The following is a 17,958-nucleotide window of genomic DNA, read 5'->3' on the forward strand; positions in this document are numbered from 1 at the left end:
AGGAAAATTAAACTCGGTGTGCTGTGCTGCTTTAGACCAAAAGAGAGGTCATTCCTGGGGGTGCTGATTGACACCCGCCTAAACATGAGCCAGCAGTGTGCCCAGGTGGCCAAGAGGGCCAATGGCATCCTGGCCTGTATTAGGAATAGTGTGGCCAGCAGGAGCAGGGAGGTCATTGTGCCCCTGTACCCTGCATTGGTTAGGCCACACCTTGAGTACTGTGTCCAGTTCTGGGCCTCTCAGTTTAAGAAGGACATCGAGACACTTGAACGTGTCCAGAGAAGGGCACAGCCCTGTGAGGAGAGACTGAGGGAGCTGGGATTGTTTCGCCTGGAGAAGAGAAGGATCAGAGGTGACCTCATTGCCCTCTACAACTACCTGAAAGGTGGTTGTAGACAGGAAGGGGTTGGTCTCTTCTCCCAGGCAACCAGCACCAGAACAAGGGGACACAGTCTCAAGCTGTGCCAGGGGAGGTTTAGACTCGAGGTGAGGAGAAAGTTCTTCACTGAGCGAGTCATTCGCCATTGGAATGTGCTGCCCAGGGAGGTGGTGGAGTCACCGTCCCTGGAGGTGTTCAAGGGGAGATTGGACGTGGCACTTGGTGCCATGGTCTAGTCGTGAGGTCTATCAAGACAGGTTGGACTTGATGATCCTTGGGGTCTCTTCCAACCTTAGTTATACTGTGATACTGTGGGAAGCTACAGAAAGCAGTTGTACCTCTTCCTCTCATCCTGATGCCATCACAACACTGTGATGGCAACACCCCTTCTTCCCCCATTCCATGCACAAAGAGCAGAAATCTTGCTCTTCACAGCTGCTGTTGAGTGCTAGTGCTGCATGCCTTCATGCTCCGGCAGCTACAATGTGTGTGCAATGGTTATGTGTGATGAGCGCAGGACATTTCTCCCTAGTGTGCACCACAAAAAGCTGTCCTAGATACTGTCCTTGCTAAATCACCTTGTGTTTAGTCACCTCTGTACCAGCTGCTGTAGGGTGTCCTGTTAGAAGATCCAGTGAAAGACAACTTGTAAATGTTTCTGGGCACAGTGTAGCAGCTCCCCTGCTTTGGTGGTGCACTGCAAAGAAATCTGGTAAGCTGTGCTTCCTGGTCCTGCTACAGCACTACGGTTGGATTCTCAAGATGCTTTGAAGGTCTTGATTTTAGTGAGAGTTACAGATGGTCATTTCTGTGGAATCATAGAATGGGCCAGGCTGGAAGGTATCCAAAGGTCATCTAGTCTGATCTCCCCACAGTCAGCAAGGACATCCCCAACTGGACCAGGCCACCCAGGGCCTCATCGAGCCTTACCTTGTGAATATCTCCAGGGAAGGGGCCTCAACCACCACCCTGGGCAACCTGTTCCAGTGTTCCAACACCCTCATAGTGAAGAACTTCTTCCTGATATCCAATCTAAATCTGCCCTTCTCTAGTTTGAAACCATTGCCCCTCATCCTGTCACCGCAAGCCCTTGTAAACTGTCTCTCTCCATCCTTCCTGTAGACTTTTTCAGGTACTGGAAGGCTGATATTAAGTGTCCCTGAAGCCTCCACTTCTCCAGGCTCCCTCAGCCTGTTCTTGTAGCAGAGATACTCCAACCCCCTGATCATTTCAAAAACAAAGTGAATTACATGGACATCCTCTTGGAAAATAATTTGGCTGTTTGCAATTCCTACTACTGCAGAGCAGTGATGAAAGTTCAATAATCTAAATCTCATGCTTGCTTTATTATTTCTGTTGCTGCTACCCTTGACTCCCCAGTTAAAGCAGCCACGTTTGTAGTTGGGGGTGGGGCTTCCCTTTTCAATATGTAAGGGAAAAAATGGTAATAAATTTTTAACAGGCTTCCTCTGCCTACTCAACTTTCATTTGCAGCAGACTGTCTCATAAAAGGCAAGAATTAAAGCACCAGAAATTTTCAAATGGACATGCAAATCAGACTTTTGGTCATGTCTGTGAATTTTTCTGTCTTGAAATTTTCCTGAATGGCAGGAAAACTGACCCTAACCTTCCAGTACAAACCCTGAGCTTGATCAGACCTTTTATGACTGTAAGCCAAGCTCAACTTTCAGTTATATCCTATTCAGTCCCGTTACAATTAATTTTTCCCTAGCACAGGATATTATTAACAATACTGGGGACAAAGCTCAAATGATACATATTTTCTCTGTAATGGAAAAAACCCAAAACACCTGAGGGTGCTTGGCTACTGCAGGTTTCCACCATTGGAGTTAGCAGAGGTCCATAATGCAGATTGTTATTCAGAAAGTAATTTATCTTTTTGCTTTAGTTTAGTAGATTAAAGAGCAGGGCTCCATTGTATTTAATTAGAAAGAAATGGGGGAAAGGAATGTCTTGGACTCTGGAAGTGAAAAATGAATAAAAATCAGGAATCTGGTTTTAAGCAAGAACAGCAGTGGATGGGCTTGTGAGGCCTTGCAGCTACCATCTCTCTCAGGTTGCAAGTGTACGGGATAAGGTGTTTATAAAGTAAAGCCCCATCAGCAGAGCCTCCAACCATCACACACTTGAGGTGCCAGTGACACAGAGTGCATCCAGCCACACGCCCAGTTTATTCCTCACTGAGAAATTCGGAAGCTGGGCCTTTCAAGTCTCACTCTTTGGCTTTTATCCAGGATTAGCGAAGCTTTGAAAAGCAGGATTGTTCTGAAAGGGGATGGCAGTTCCAAGCAGCCATTTGCAATGGTGCTGCACATCCATCGTCTCCCTGTAACACAGGCCCACGTGTGCGCTCACATCACAGACAGTGCTCTTTTCACTAGCTGAGCGGCTGCAACGGGTGCCAGAGAATTAACAGGAACTGGCCAGCCTTCAAGATTTCTTCACAAGGACTTCTTAATCATCTCCCATGCCTCTGTACTCTCATGTCAGTGTTTCTGGTAATTTGCTCTACTTTGTGTACACTCTGTTCAACATATAGATTGGCTTTTTACTTTCTGCAGCAATTCCTCTCCCTTTGCCAACACCTTGCCATTTGCAGCTTTAATGCCTATTGATAGCACTTCATCAGCTGTGCCTGCCAATGTATATTCCTTTTACAAGATGTTCACCTTCAGTTTTTATAGATAGTTACAAATTTGGTCACAGACTGATTGAATACTTTGTTTTCATTTGCTTGTCACATGGATTAGATTCATCACAGTCAATAGATCATCAGAAGATTGAAAACAGAGGTGAGGAAGCTTCTCTAGTGTATATCTGTGCTCCAAGCCAGAGTCAGCTCTACCAAAACCGTGCCCCTGTGCCTAGTCTAGTTCTTGATAGCTGGGTCAAGAGTTTTTGTATCTTCCAGCAGCCTTCACAGTCCTAGTGCAGGTCCTCATCCAAGCACCAACAAGTGCTCCCTGACTTGACTTCTACCATGGGTGATATTTCACTCTTTAGTCTTGGGCACACAAACCTGAGCAATGATTCTGTCAACAAAGCCAAGGCAGAGAAGGCTTCTAATACAGGATTTTCTTTGTCTTCTGTCACTCTGCCTCATTAATTATTGGGTAAATGTTTTTGTTATTTTCCTTTTCACAGGTGATGAGGCCTTCTTGTGGCCCTTCACACTTCTGCTAGCTTCAGTGCAGATGGAGGTTCTGCTCTCTTTTTGTCACCATATGCCCCATCCCACCATCTTGTAGCTCTCCTTTTCTGGCTAGACAGGGGATGCCTCTTCTGCCTGTCCATGCTCTGCCGTGCTCTGATTTACTAGATAGAGGCAGTCTGGCAAAATTCTTCCTGTTTTTCAGATGCTCTGACAGATGCTCAGTCTTAAGCAAAACCTATTACCAAAACCCATCCCTATGCGACTGACTAGTAATAGTACAATTCAAGGAAAACTTCAGTAGGAATTATAATTTTTAAGTTAAGCAATTTGCTTCTAATTTTTTTAATGAAACTGGCGGAAATGCAAGGCATCAGCCCATGTACAAGGGACTTCTATTTCTCTTCAGAGATGCTAATACAATAATCCTTACACAAACAAGGATTGGTATTTTACAAGGAAATTGCATTTTTAGAGTTGCATAGTTACATGGCTGCTGTCATTCCACAGCTATTTTTTTTTCCATGTACTGTCAAGGGCAGAAATGCAGTGCCCTGTGATGCTGAGTGAGGTGCCACAAATTGTTGCACAGAAACAGGTATGAGATTCTCTGCTCCTGGCCTCCTCTTCTCCCATGCCATAGTTAGTAATTAATGCTCTGGGTGTTGTTAGGTCTCATCTTGCAGTACCTTCTGCTTTATGGAGTAGCCACGTCAGAACTTAGAGGTTCTTACAGCTTGATGACTATCACAGCAGTATCTCTGTTTCCTGTTACAACATCCTGTCTTGACTTGCTTTAGCTTTGAAGATGTCATTAGCCTGCATGATTTGATGTACCAAGTCAGCAATAAAGGGATGTTGTTTAGCTCCTATCCTAACATGTATCAGTTGGACAAGGTTCAGTGAAATGTTTGGTCCTATATCTTAAAATTACTTTGATTGTTTCCAATCTAAATTTGTAGTTAGATGGCTACAAATCTGGGGGACTTCTGGTTTGAGGTTTGATTGCATCCTTACTAAATGGCTGGTAACTTGGTAGCTGTTCTGGATACCAGTAGATACTGAGTTTCAATTAAATCAAAGATGTCCACTGTGCTTGTTTTGGTGTCCTTTGATTATCAAGGTATGTGTCTTCCTGTTGTTGATTTGACAGTGGTGCAGGAATGTCACACTCAGGATCATGACCCTACAATACTTAGCTTCTGTAGTTCCACAGGGAAAAAAAAAAGCCTGAATGGGCTAGTAAAGACAACTGAATGCTTGCAGATTGTGTTCTGAGCTCCTTGTTTCTTACAGGAACTGGTTCATGGCTCAGGTAATACTGCTTAGCCAGCAGTGATTAGAAAGACGTTCTGTTCACCTTGCACTGTCTCTGCCAGTCTGAGAAACTATTATCTCTGTGTTGTAACACACCAGTCTTCATGAACCTGGCTTCAGATCTCTAATCTATGCTTAAATTAGGTATTTTTTTCCCCAGCTAGCTCAGTATGCAACCCTTTTCTCCATCAGCTGGCACCAATTATGTGATCTTCACATGCTCTCTCTGAATAAATGTTCTTTGAAGTTACAAACTAGAAGGATGCCCGTGGTAAGCTACTTTGATTCAAATGCTTCAAATAGGAAGAGTACTGTTGAGGTAGAAAGGTTAATTTCACCCATCTCAACTACAGTTAAACAAGAATTTAATGAAGTCCAACAGATGCTGAGTTTACTACTCCTGAAAACCTAGTTTCTCCAAGTTTTTTACCTAAGTAGATACTGTATGATGTTTTCTTTTCTAGCAAAGGATTTATTGCTTGGCCTGGATTTTTGTAAGATCTCAGATTCCAGGAATGAGCTGTCTGAGAACAGTCCAAGATGCTTAGTATGCTCTTAGATTTATTTTTTTTTTCTAACTGCTTGATTTAATTCCCAAGTGAGGAGCCCAATCCTCCTACTCACTCCTAAGCACCCTGAGGAACCAACCCCCACCTATTGTGTCAAGCTTAGAGCCTTTACTCCTAATGATGCCCGAAGTTCTGTTCGTCTGTGCTGGTTCCATTTTGATTTTGACTCGGGTCTCGCCCAAAGACCAGGAGCAGGATTGCAGAGATGAAGCGCCACGAGTCAAACCCTCATCCCCACAGGAGAATGAGCCACATGGCTTCCTGCAGACATGTAGACATTTAACAAGCATCAATTAAAATACAAAATCTTAATTAAAAAGAAAAACCTTTTGTAATCCCAAATGAGCAAGTGCATGCTTGAATTCTGGATTGGATCTTCTGAGGCACTGCTACAATAGTACATTGAAAGATCTCTTAAAACTGCTGGTGTCAGTGATATGTGGCTTAAATCATGACACAGTTGACTTTTGCAGCAGAAGTCACTCACACCATGACTAAATCTGCATGCAAAATAAGTTTTGCTTGGCCTAGGTGTTCACAGGCTGTATCATAGCAGTCCCCCAGTGCAGGTTCACATCAGAGATGTTAATTGTCTCCAAACATCCAGCAAGTAATCTGCATTTTGAAGAGTCTCTAAATGGGCATTTACATAATTCATGTTATACAAAGTCCACTGATGTATATTTACATAATAGACCACAGCAGTACCAACAGATCCATTGCAGAACACAGTGTCAGCTCTCATGAACTTCCAGCAGGTTTTTCCCTTTATTTGAGCTCTTATGACAGAAATAAATTGGCAATAACTGATAAATCCTAAAGAGTAGGCTGAGTGCCTGTCACAACTTCTTTGGCTGGGTGGAAACACACCGAAGAGAAGCCACATGTTCAGTCACCTAAAAAATGCTCTGCACCATGCCAACATTGTGCACAGAAACAAGCAGAGATGGTCCTTTATGTATTCATTCAAGTTCATCCAGGTTCCTGATCTGGTGTCTCCCATTGCTCTCCACTTGCCTTTAGCAACACCCTGCTGCTTTCACGCTCCCCCAACTTTTTCCTTAAGAACAAATGTATTTTCTCATCATCACCCTCAGCCCTTGGGAGAGGTGTTGCAGGCGGCTGGAGAAGGGCTTTGGGAACCACACTGGCTCTGTCACTAATCTCATGTGAGCAGCCAAGCTTGAGCACATTGTTGTATAAAGAAGCCAGTTGAACATTGCAGACCTTTGAGTTCTAATGCACTGTTCACCACTCTAAAGTGGTGCTTCTATCGTTCTCATGATTGAGTTTCATACCTTCAGGGGCTCTGATCCAATGTGTGAGCTATGGGCAGAAGGGTTTTTTCCATATGGCTGCACAGGAGAACAGTGGCCAATGTGAAGTTTAGCAGTTGTGTCACCCTGAAAGTCAGGGAAGATCTATAGGCCTCAGTCTGTTATGTACCACAGCATCAGCAGTCTAGTTAAAGTCAGTCCTGGTAGTTTTGGTGTAGGTGTCTCCCATGAAAACTGGAAGGAGCAGTTCACACCCTCACAGAACAGAGCTGGTGAATGGGATCATTGCCAGCTCCAAACAGGAATTTCCTTCCTTTAATTTGCCACAACTTGAATACTGACTTGAGCATGGTCCTATGTATGTGCTAATGGATGGTGCTTCATTTTGTAAGGTATTTCACTAGAGAAGTTTCTTTTTCACCCTGGTTGTATATCTCCTTTCCGTTTGTGTTGATTTGGGTATTCGTCATCCTGCTGAATGTGATAAGGGCTCATCAGTTTTGCTGCATGCTACTAATAAGATAATGCTTTTAAGCTGTTTGGTATTTTCACATGAAACATGTTCTTCTTGCCACAGATATTCAGTAGAGTGATGGCTCTAATCATCTTCTCCGTCAATAACTGTCAGCTGTGATAGAGCTGGGGTTCTGGTTGGCTGGATAAACCCAGCAATGTGAAATAGAGGATATGCATGCTGAACAGTTGCCAAGCTAGAGCAGGAGAAAAGAACTTCCCATAGTGCAGATGAAGCAAGCTTAATGCTGTGATGTTTTCCTTTACTGCTCTTGATACTAAGCCTAAAATGATTAATCCAGGATAAAAATCTTGCCACAGTTTCTTTTGATTTCAGTTCTGAGTGAAACAAATTATTGGAAAGATTCAATAAAGAAATGTTTCCTACTCATTGGTCTAACAACCAGAAATATCCTTTGGCACTATAATCTTAGTTCTATCATGTAGATTAAAAGAAATCAGATGATATGTGGCTTGAAGTGATTTTAATGTTTATTCTATCATTAAACATCAATTATGATTGCGTCCTATTAGAACTTCTTGTAAAGATTTCCATTATAAGGTTCTGTCTGTGCTCAAGAAATGACAGAAATAAAGGAAATGTTTTAAATCCTCAGTGCTGCCTCTGGGATCTGGTGACTTGAACATCTTGCAGCAGGAATGCTGCCTACCCAAGTTTCCCAGGGAGCAATGGGAATAACTGGAAGAATTTGACTGGCTTTTAGAAAGTGAGAGATGATGAGAGCAGCATGTTTGCAGGGTGAAACCAGCCATTCTGACATCTTTTAGAGATGTTTGTGATTGTTTTTCTGCCTGCTATGCTGGAATTTGATGCCTTGTTTGTGGTTGTTATATTCAGGGGTTTAGTCAGGCTGCTGGAAGAGTGTGTGTTGAATGCACCCTGCCTCGCAAGGGCAACTGGGAGTCCTGAGTCACAGAGCTCTTTGGTAGGAGGAGGACTCTTCTGTGGTTTATTTTCTCCTGCCCACTCCTTACAAATAGAACTTCTGTTTATGCCAAAACATCAGAGTATGGCTTCCCAAGAAGGTAACAGTCCATCTTCCTACCCCTCTCTGGCATCTCTTCATGAGGCATGAGGTCTCTTCATGAGGCATGAAGAGACCTCATTCAGAGGCACAGAGCAGTTTCTGTTGTCTCTTCTTTTTCTGGAACCCTGTTACTTAATTGGAGTAGCTCTTTCCAGTCTTTGGGTCAGTTTGCTCCCAGAATAGATATGGGTATTTGGAACCCATAGTAATGTTATAGAGCCTGCTTCACCCTCAAAGACAAGAGACCAGGGTTCAAGCACCTCTTCTAATCACCTAAAGGAAGCATTTGAACTTAGATAGCTGTCATTGCACATTTTAACTGCTGTCCTAGCTGGCAAATGTCTTGTCTGCTCTCATACCTTTTGATGTGATCCTGCAAGTCCATGCTGACAAAGTCTGGATGGGGAGAGGAGACCTTCAGGCTGTCTTCCACCTCTATTACAGTGCCCCAAGGGCTGTGGAGCTCACAGCTCCTGGGGTTTGTGAGCACAGTCAGCTGCAGAAACACAAACATTGTAGGGTTCTGGAGATGGAAACAGAAGGATCTAGATCCCCCCTAGGGATAGACAACAGCTGAACGTGATCTCTGAGAATCTCACTGGTGCAAAAATGCTCAACTCTGGCATCTAACTGCTCACATGGAAGCTTAAACTTGGGGATTGTAGTTGCTAGTGCACAGGTTGTAGCATGCTCAGACCTAGCCTTTCTCTCAAGCTATATAATTTTATTCTCATGGCATAGAGAAACTGTAAATGCTGCTTTTATATGACCTGTGAGTTTTTTCAGATGAGAGAGATACTGTCAGTTTTAAGCCTCAGGGCTAAGAGACATATGCCTAACGTCAAGTGGGTGGGTAATAGTGTTTATTTTGGTGGTACAAGAAGCTCTGTTTAAAGTTAAGCAGATGAAGTTCAAATCCTTGCTCTGATCTGAACTCACATTGCTTATAGCATAAGATCGTATTCCCTCTTTCCACAAAATGGAGCTTTGTCTAGAGCTGCAGAGCTAAATTAAAATCCACACTGCAAACATCAATTGCAGATACAATTAGCAGTTTAGGAAAAGACTGGATCTTTGAAAGATGTAAAATTTCAAGCAAGAGAAGGTGGAGTTTCCCCTTAAGGGAGTGAGCACCAACAACACATGCCCTTTTTCTTCTTGAGAAATTAAGGAGTGTCTGGAGGAGAGGAGTTGGGATGGCTGTAAATGTTTTTGTACTCCCTTCCAAAATAAGTTTATAGTTTCCCCATATACAATTTAATTAAGCCTTCAATTTGACCTTTGTATCGAGCAATAAAAGTTAACTGGGAAAGAGGTGGGTAGAATGAGAGCATAAACAAAGCATGCCCCACGTCAGCCAGTGTGAGAACTGTTTCTGTAACCAAAAGTAATGAGATCATCAGGACAAAAGCAGCAGCCAAAGCAGTTTCAATTATTACTAATATTTTTCTTCCGTGAGCCAGTTTATATTTTTCTTAATTACAGCTTTGAGCTGTGGTGTGATATTTAGCAGATGCCTTCAGCACTTGGCATGCTGATCACTTGCACGCTCCAGACTGGCAGGGGCACCTAATCTTTGAAGTCTAGAGCATATATTCATCTTTACCCATAAAGGTCAATCCTGCATTCCTCACATCCCCCCAAACTCCCATTAAGTTTAATAGGAGTTTGGAGCATGTGAGGCATGTGGTTTTGGGGTCACTCTCAGTCTTTGGGATATTACCAATGAGGCATATACAGAATTTCTAAACTTAACTAATTAATTGCACCATACAGTGATGGCAGAAGGCTGTCACAGAGGCTTTTAGTTGTTTCCTTCATTACAAGAAATTTCCAAGCAAAGTTCAACAGATTTACTGGGAACATCATGTTTTACAGAGACTTCCATGCTGTGTTTCAGGATATCATGTCAGCTGTGCTGCTATGTACAAGGTATCTGGCAAACTAAACATGCTTAAACATGCAGCCACAACCATGTGCCTAGGCCTAGACTAAAAACAGATGTTTCCAGGAAATGTAAAAGATGTTTGGCATGTCTTGAGCTTATACTTTCAGCTTGTCTGCGTTTGAGTAAGTCTCATCTTAATATAAGCACAATGACAAAACCTTTTCTTGCAAATGACTGACTGATTAATGGAATTGCTGCTGAATCACACAGGGTGTGTTAGGCTAAGTTATTTCTTCCCAAGGAAAAGATGGATTATTCTATCTTGACATTTACCATGGCAGGAGCTGAGGCAGTTATACGTGTGGGTTTACTTTTTAGCCTTCAGAACTAATACAGTTTTATTGTGGCTCACAAAAATCATGCAGGCTTTGCTGTGGTAGCTGTATATCAAAAGCCAAACAAATAGAGTGACAGGTTTCCTTAGAACAGTACAGCCGAGATAATGTCCTGTTCCCTCTCTATGTGTATATATGGCATTCAAATGTATACAGACACAAAGGCTGGGACTGGGGGAAGGAGTTGCCATTTCATATAAGTGCAGCTTCCGGCATCTGACATCTCAAATTGGCTCACAGTTTTTCCTGACTTTATTGCTTTTTTTTTTGACATTGTTGCATTTGACCTTTTTTTCATAAGAGTTATTCCTGAAAGTTCCAGCCACTGTTATTTCTTGAGGAGCATGGGTATGGTTCCTCTCAGCCTGAAGAATTTACCTCTACAATCTAAAAAACGTGTAGGAAAAAGTCATTTTCTCACTGGCCTACAGGGAGAAGTGATCTACCAAAGGTCAAATAGAGTTTAATGCAGAATTAAAACCTAGCCACTGATAATCCTAGTCCCAGTTGGTGACTATCCCCCCAAGGCCAACTTCTCTTCCATCACATGGTCCTTAAAAAGAGAAACAAAAAGATCATGGAACCAAGATGGTTAATCCTCATAATCTATCCTGCAAGTCTTCTGGGGAAGTTGGCCTGAACATGATGCAGCTGAGGAGTTAAGTAAGGAGAGTGACCTGTTCAGTTGCAGGTCCTGTAGTTCTTTCCTTTGCTGGTTGAAGGTTATTTTTTTCTAAAGCCAAGTTTCTGTAAGGTGAGTGGGGGAAAGGCTGATACAGACACCACATTCTCAGGCTGAAATGGAATGTAGCAGAACAGTACATACATGGGAGGCTGCAGAGCTGTTAATTACTCCCTCCTTCTGGCTTCTAAAGGGATATATTACACCTGCCTTTTACTGACTAGTATTATATAGCAGACAATAACAGGCTCCAGAATTTGGAGAATCGCATCACGAGTTGCCACGCTTTGGGAGTTCTTACATTCCCATTTCCACAGCATTCCTGGTTCCATTTGTGGGCTGCAGCTGTAACTGGAAATAATTAGTGCTGATCTTAATGTCAGGATAATAGATTATCTGGAAATTGTTGGTATATTTTATGGTGACAGCATTGTTTTGCAATTTCAGAGCTCCTTCTTTTGAATATGTAAAAGTAATTTCGGCTTTTGCTAGCAGAGGTGATAAAAAGCTAATAATAACACTGCAGCATCTACTGTAATTTAAGAGCCTGTTCCACCAAGTTGCACCTAGTTTTAATTTTCTTATGAAGCTGTCAGCCAAAACCAAGCCTGTGATCAAAGAGAAATTTATCAAGCAACTGAGCTACAGCATGGAGAGTAAATGCAGGTACTGACCGGTTCACTTTAGACCTGCATTGTGAATATCATTACAACCATGATGAGGCATTCAAGACCCAGGCATTCACTTGCTGTTGCAGATGCTGACATTGTCTTTTCAAAGCATGAAAGTCTAAGAAGAAATGGACAAGTCTGACTTGTTTTTCTGAACCCCACTGTCTCCCTAAGTGGCTGAGTTAGAAGTTCTTACTGTAAGCTTATGGTGTAAAACTGCTGGAAATGTGTTCAAAATCTCCACATTTTTGTGGCTGTGGTGGATTGGTAACCATCAAATATCTGCTCTCAGTACTTCGCTCTCAGTGCTCCACTCTACTGCTCTGCTATCATGAGCTTTTATAGGACTAGTGTGGTAGATCTCTCAGGTTTGTGTTTATGCAGAATCCCCCTCATGGGGGTTGTACACGTGTGGTGTGATGATCCATAGCCTCAGGTGTATGGAGGCACCAGGGGCTGTTGGTTAATCAAAGAAGAGCAGAGGTCCTGAGGCACAAGCACATCACTTTCCCAAGCACCAGGCCCTTAGCATTTTTACTGGCACACAAAGCAGAGCCTGCCCCTGGCCATTTCTGCTCAGTTATGAGAGGTGAAGGGTAACAAGAGGTGAAGGTATGGATCTGAAAGGTGCTGGGCAGCTCAAATACATGCTACCCCAAAACTAATCCAGCTCCCTTTGATGTGAGATCAGACCATTCAACTGCCCTTTCCTTCCTGTCATTTTCCTTAACTCCAGAAATATTTTCTCCTTCTCTGTCTGTACCAGCAGCAGCCTGTCTAGTGAGTCTCTGCATTTACCCTTCAGCTCAGAGGAGTCTCAGTGTTGAGTGTGACTCCAGTGTAGGAGATGAGGAGGGTTCACTGGCGAAAGAAATAGGAGAGACCGCCTATACATTGATCACTCGAAGAGAAAGGACTGAGTGCAAGTCAGGTCAGGAGAAGGACAAAAATGGAAAGAGTTGTTAAGACGATGAACTTGTTCATCCCTTGGCAGGAAAACAGGAAACCTGAACAGGCATTTAATTAGATTGCAGTGATGCTGTTTGTTAGCAATAGCATGCAACTACACCAATAAACAGTTACATCTTGGATAATCTCCATCAGTAGCAAACGGCAAAACCGCTTAGGCTGCGGAGGGGAAGATAACAGCTGCGGTACCAACGCAACTTGAACTTGGGTCAGATAAACTGTTAATAACCTAAAAGAATAATTCTCTCATTGTTTTACCCCTGTGTCATTACTGTCTAAGATCAAAGTGCACTTTAATGTGTGGCTCACCCAATATGTTTGACAGGCGTGCTCAGCCCTCACTATAAGGAGGCTTCCTGTTCCTAAATTAGATGATGACAGTTTTGACTCTCCTGTTTATCCTGAGCTAGTCTGTCTGAGGAAGAGTATTGATCCATAGAAGTATTTATGAGAAGCTCAGTGCCCTCAGTGGCACGTGCATTACTGGGTAGCAATCTGCGGTTAGATCTTTGAGGTGAAGATAATCCTAAATGCTCTAAACACTGAGGTCAAGTAATTTTCATTACGTGCTTTGTTTATGTTGTCGAGATGTGAATTTACAGCAGTTAACACGGACGAAAGTTCAGCTAAGGAAGTGGACTCAATCCCCTGGACTAACTGAGCTGTTCCTGTACTCACAATAATCATGGGGCCTAGGGGGACTCTGAGCCATCTTCACTGACCCCAATAGACCTTGTCCTCGGCAAGGGTCCCAAAAGGCTGTTCACGAAGGCAGCTTTGGCAGTCAGCTGCCTTCACTAAGTACCCCTCTTGGCAGGATTTGAATACTCACATGGGGAGCCTGAATGAGGGAACAGCACAGCAACTACTGCCATGGCTCTATCACCATCATGATGCAGTAATAAATAAACAGTGTAGATATTATTCTTATTCAAAGGCCATCACATGTGTTAGCCTGAGGTTAGCTGAAGCCTTTGAAAACTTTAACCACTCCATTTCTGGAAAGAAGGGAGGGACTGATGATGGGAAGAAAGTTTCTAGCTTTTAAGAAAGCTTTTTAATTGAAAACCATAAAGCCTTTAAAACACAGCAGGTAAATACTAGAACAAAGCACAGTTGTGGAGTTTGGTTGGTTGATTTTATGGTTGGGGGCTTGATTCACAGCTACTGCATATCTAAGGTTTGCTTTGAGACTGGAGTTTCATTTCTGCGGTAGTCTTCACACTGGCATTTTTTTTTTAGTATGCTCACTATTTTTTTGCCTTTTGAATGTCAGTAGTAGACTGAACATAACCATCTCTGACTCTGAGAGAAATATCTAAGAGGAAAAACTCATTTAACTCAGAATCTCTCAGCCAAAACCCTGGAGTGAGTAAGCAAAAGGAACTCTGAGGAAACTGGGATAAAACATGAAATCTTTACACTGCTGAAATTTGTGCCTTAAAAACTAAATACAGGATTGAAAAAGATCTTGAACTGAATCGGAACTGAGGCTGTTTTCATTTATTTTTCAGAAGGGAGAAAACAGAGCATTTTACATAAAATGCCAGTTTTGCACAATGTAATCCCAAACTAGAATTAGCCACGAATAGTACCAGAAGATACTCTGCTGTAAAACAGAGAGAGAATTCAGAATGTAGTCCTTCCCTTGGAAAGGATAAAGGCAGAATTTTCTAATGTATTATTTAATGCTTGTTGTGTAGTGCACTAAACAGTCACTGAGAGGAAAGCTTTTAAAAACCAACAGCCTCCATGATAGCATTAAATCTTACCTTAGATTTTTGGTTAAGTCAATATTAAGAAAATAAACGAATTAATACATTTCAGTTTGCCCGATTTATAGACACCAATCAAGTTACAATGCTGGACATGGCCAACTGAAAGAAGGAGAATAGATTTACCTGAGTGAGGTCTTAATTTAATCAGCTGGCCCCAGAGAGCTGAAGTCAGCAGGCTGGGATGATATAAGAGGCAGCAGAGAAATAGTGCCTTTACCGCAGTCGAAAAGGAGAATGACAGTGATGGAAAGGAGTCTAGGCAGTGTCAGAACACACCTATTTCCATGATTTATTCTTAATTTATTTTAATGACAGTCTGAAGGTTGTCCATTTTTCTTTAAGTGTCCTCAGAATACTGATATTTTCTAAACATTTGGAGTGTGCTTTTTCTCCTCCTCCTTTGTTAGCTCAGTTGCAAGTTGGAGTTGAAGAGGAGCTCTGTCCGTGTTTTGCTGCTATGAATTTTGAGCACAGTGTCACATTAGCCTTTTCCCACTGCATTCCTTGCCAGCCAGTGTCCCCTCTCTGCAGTCACCTTTGAGTCAGGAATCGCATGTTCCTTTGGGATTAATGTTGATATTGTGATAAAATGGAGAAATCCATTGCATTTCTCTTACAGTTTATACTGGCAAAAGAACAATGTGTGCTTTCCCAATACAATAGCTCATTTTTATTATCAAGTGAGTTTATTGGTGGTTGTTCAGAACTACTGACGTGCCGACAATGATCTCAGATTGCATTTACATTTCTGGAATACTTTCCATCTTTCCAGTTTCTGGCATGAACTTGCTTCTGTGATTCAGAGTTTTTATTTTAAGATTGGGACTGTTGTTAAATCTGCATTACAAATCTATGCCTTTTGCTGTCTTGAGTATGTGCGCTGCATTCTTTAGTATCCCAAGTCCTTTAAGCTCGGACCTGAACAATTATCATTAATGCATAAGTTCTTCCAGGTAGGAATTTGTGTTTTTGCCAGACACTTGGGTATGCTTTTACAGATTGACCATAAAATCCCATCACTGGATGAAATAATGATTTTATTTTTTTTCCCCACAGTGCCAATGAGAGGGTTGAAGGGCAATATGATCTCAGTAATACTTGCAAATGGCTTGGGAATGTCAACATAACTGCAGACCCTTATCAGTCATTTTCTCATTTTAAAAAATCCATGGTTTTGCAATAAAGGACTAGTACTACTTTATTATGAGTCTAGTCCTTTACATAAAAGATGGCTGGAATTGCACCAAAATGCATCTGGAGGGAGAAAAAAATCCTAGTGGCATTGTTCTGTACTTGAAAAACAAACAACCCACCCCTCCCCCCAAAAAAATCAACCAACCAATTAAAAAACCTGTACTTGTTGGGAAAAAACCAAAACAGAACTTGAAGAATTTTCTCTTTGCAACCACTTCTTTTGCATGGTGGTGAACAAGACACCTATTCACTTCCTCCTGTTGGCAATCTTCCTTGCCAGGTTGTCTTACCACATCAAGGGTCATATGTTGCATTAATGTTAAGGGTAGCAGCAAAGCAGGGAATCAGCTGTTAAGATTAAGCCAATATGTTCTCTGAGGTCCTTCTGTAGCAGCTCAGTAACTTCATGAGTGTTTCACTGGGGTGTGGTATAAAGCCACTCAGTCCTAACATGATTTTTAGCACATGAGCCAGCTCCCATCCCAGATGAAAGTGAAGGTACTTGTCATGAGAGAACCAGGTACTGAGACCACTGCAATGCAGAACTCCTATTATTCTGTCCAGGCCACGACTACAAGTAGACACATTGGGCAGGCCAGTCAGAGGAAATGTGTTCACAAAACAGTGGATGCTGAGGACCCAGTGGCCATGCTGGGTCCAGCTAAAACAGTAATGCCATGGTTCAGTTATTCAGACTGGAGTATAACGTGTTCCCACAACAGACAGAATTTAAAGCCACTGTTTGAAAGCTGTGTGATTAATCCTACATTTACTTTCATGTTTTCAGATATACTCAAGGACAAGAAAACCCATCCAGAAAACAGGAATGAACCAAAACCAACTGTGAAAAAGATTGACACCACAACCACCACAAGCACTGACAAGTCATCCTCTAAACACAGTGTAACTGGAAATGGGAGCAGTCCAGCCCTGAGTTCCTCACTCATGATTTTATCCGCTCTAGCAGTTCTGTGGTGCTGTCCACCTTAGCTGTATTGCATTGCAGCCACTGCGTGAGCAGTTCTGTTCACTGTCATTTATACCTGCAGCCTTACCCAACAGAAAACAAACTTAAATGGCTCTCTAGTGTGTGGGGTATGTTAGAAGAAATATTAAAGGATGTGGTGGAGTTGGCAGACACCAAGTGTCATCCCTTACAATGTCTGAAGATAGCCTTTGACAAAGCCCACCCAAGACACAGAGGGAATGATGGCAAGGGTCTGAGTAGCTTAAGTTATGGGGTAGAAATAATTGAAAACACAGAAATTGTGTATGTGTGTGTTACTGGTTTTCTCAGCTTTGTTTGCTGGTATCTGACTAGCTGGATTTGCTTAATTTTTTTCAGATAAATTATAATGAATGGTCAGACTTCAAACTCAAGCCAATACGTACTTTCTGTTTTCTAGTGAACAGGTAACAAGCTGTGTCTACAGTGGTAAACTATGTTGAAGTGAAGTACTCTCTACCAGCTTGATGAAACTTCTGAGTGGTCAAGAAGATCAAAGCATGTTTGAAACTTCTTTTCACTCTTGCTGTTAGATTGTAGGAAGCAACATAAAAGCATTTGGTGTGTCTAATATGTCAGTAGAGTTGCCTTAAATATGGGGAAAAAAATTAGAACCACTTTGTTTACTGAGGGATATAGATAGTGAGTTTCCATGCCCCACAAAATGCTCAAGGCTTACTGGAAAAATGCCCAGCAATGGGAAACTTCCAGTTGAGAGCAGCTCTGTACAGAGGGGGAAAAAAAAAAAGGTAATTCAATTCAAACTTACTTTACCTATGTGATGTTAAAGACAAACCAACTTAAAGTGTTCCAGAAAGGTCCCAGAGAGACAAATTATTGCAAGTTAGACACTAACTAGATTCTGTGCGTTGTGGATCTCTGAAGCCACCTCTTTTTCATAAACTGTGTATTATTTAATTGCATTTACTGTTTAAAATTTTGCCTCATGGTACATATAAATGTAAAACAATCTGAAAGCATTCTCTGTTATGCCTCATCTTGATTGCTACCCTAGAAAATGTCCAGATGTGCATTCTGTTACAAGTTTGCTCTTTGTTTGTTTTGGGTTTTTAATCAAAGATGCATTGATGCATTTCAA

At 42.1% G+C, this 17,958-nt stretch overlaps 1 protein-coding gene across 1 annotated transcript in view; it reads left to right on the top strand.

The window, feature by feature from the left end:
* The window catches only part of LOC104309989 (glypican-5), a 390,036-nt gene extending 372,423 nt beyond the window's left edge, over positions 1-17,613 (top strand). The window contains exon 9 of the mRNA XM_054166882.1: positions 16,641-17,613. Within this exon, the coding sequence (XP_054022857.1) occupies positions 16,641-16,843 (203 nt within the window). The 3' untranslated portion in view covers positions 16,844-17,613. The remainder of the gene's footprint in view (positions 1-16,640) is intronic.
* Positions 17,614-17,958: the final 345 nt, after the last annotated feature.

This window comes from Dryobates pubescens, chromosome 13, assembly GCF_014839835.1.
Source record: "Dryobates pubescens isolate bDryPub1 chromosome 13, bDryPub1.pri, whole genome shotgun sequence".
NCBI classification, from domain to species: domain Eukaryota; kingdom Metazoa; phylum Chordata; class Aves; order Piciformes; family Picidae; genus Dryobates; species Dryobates pubescens.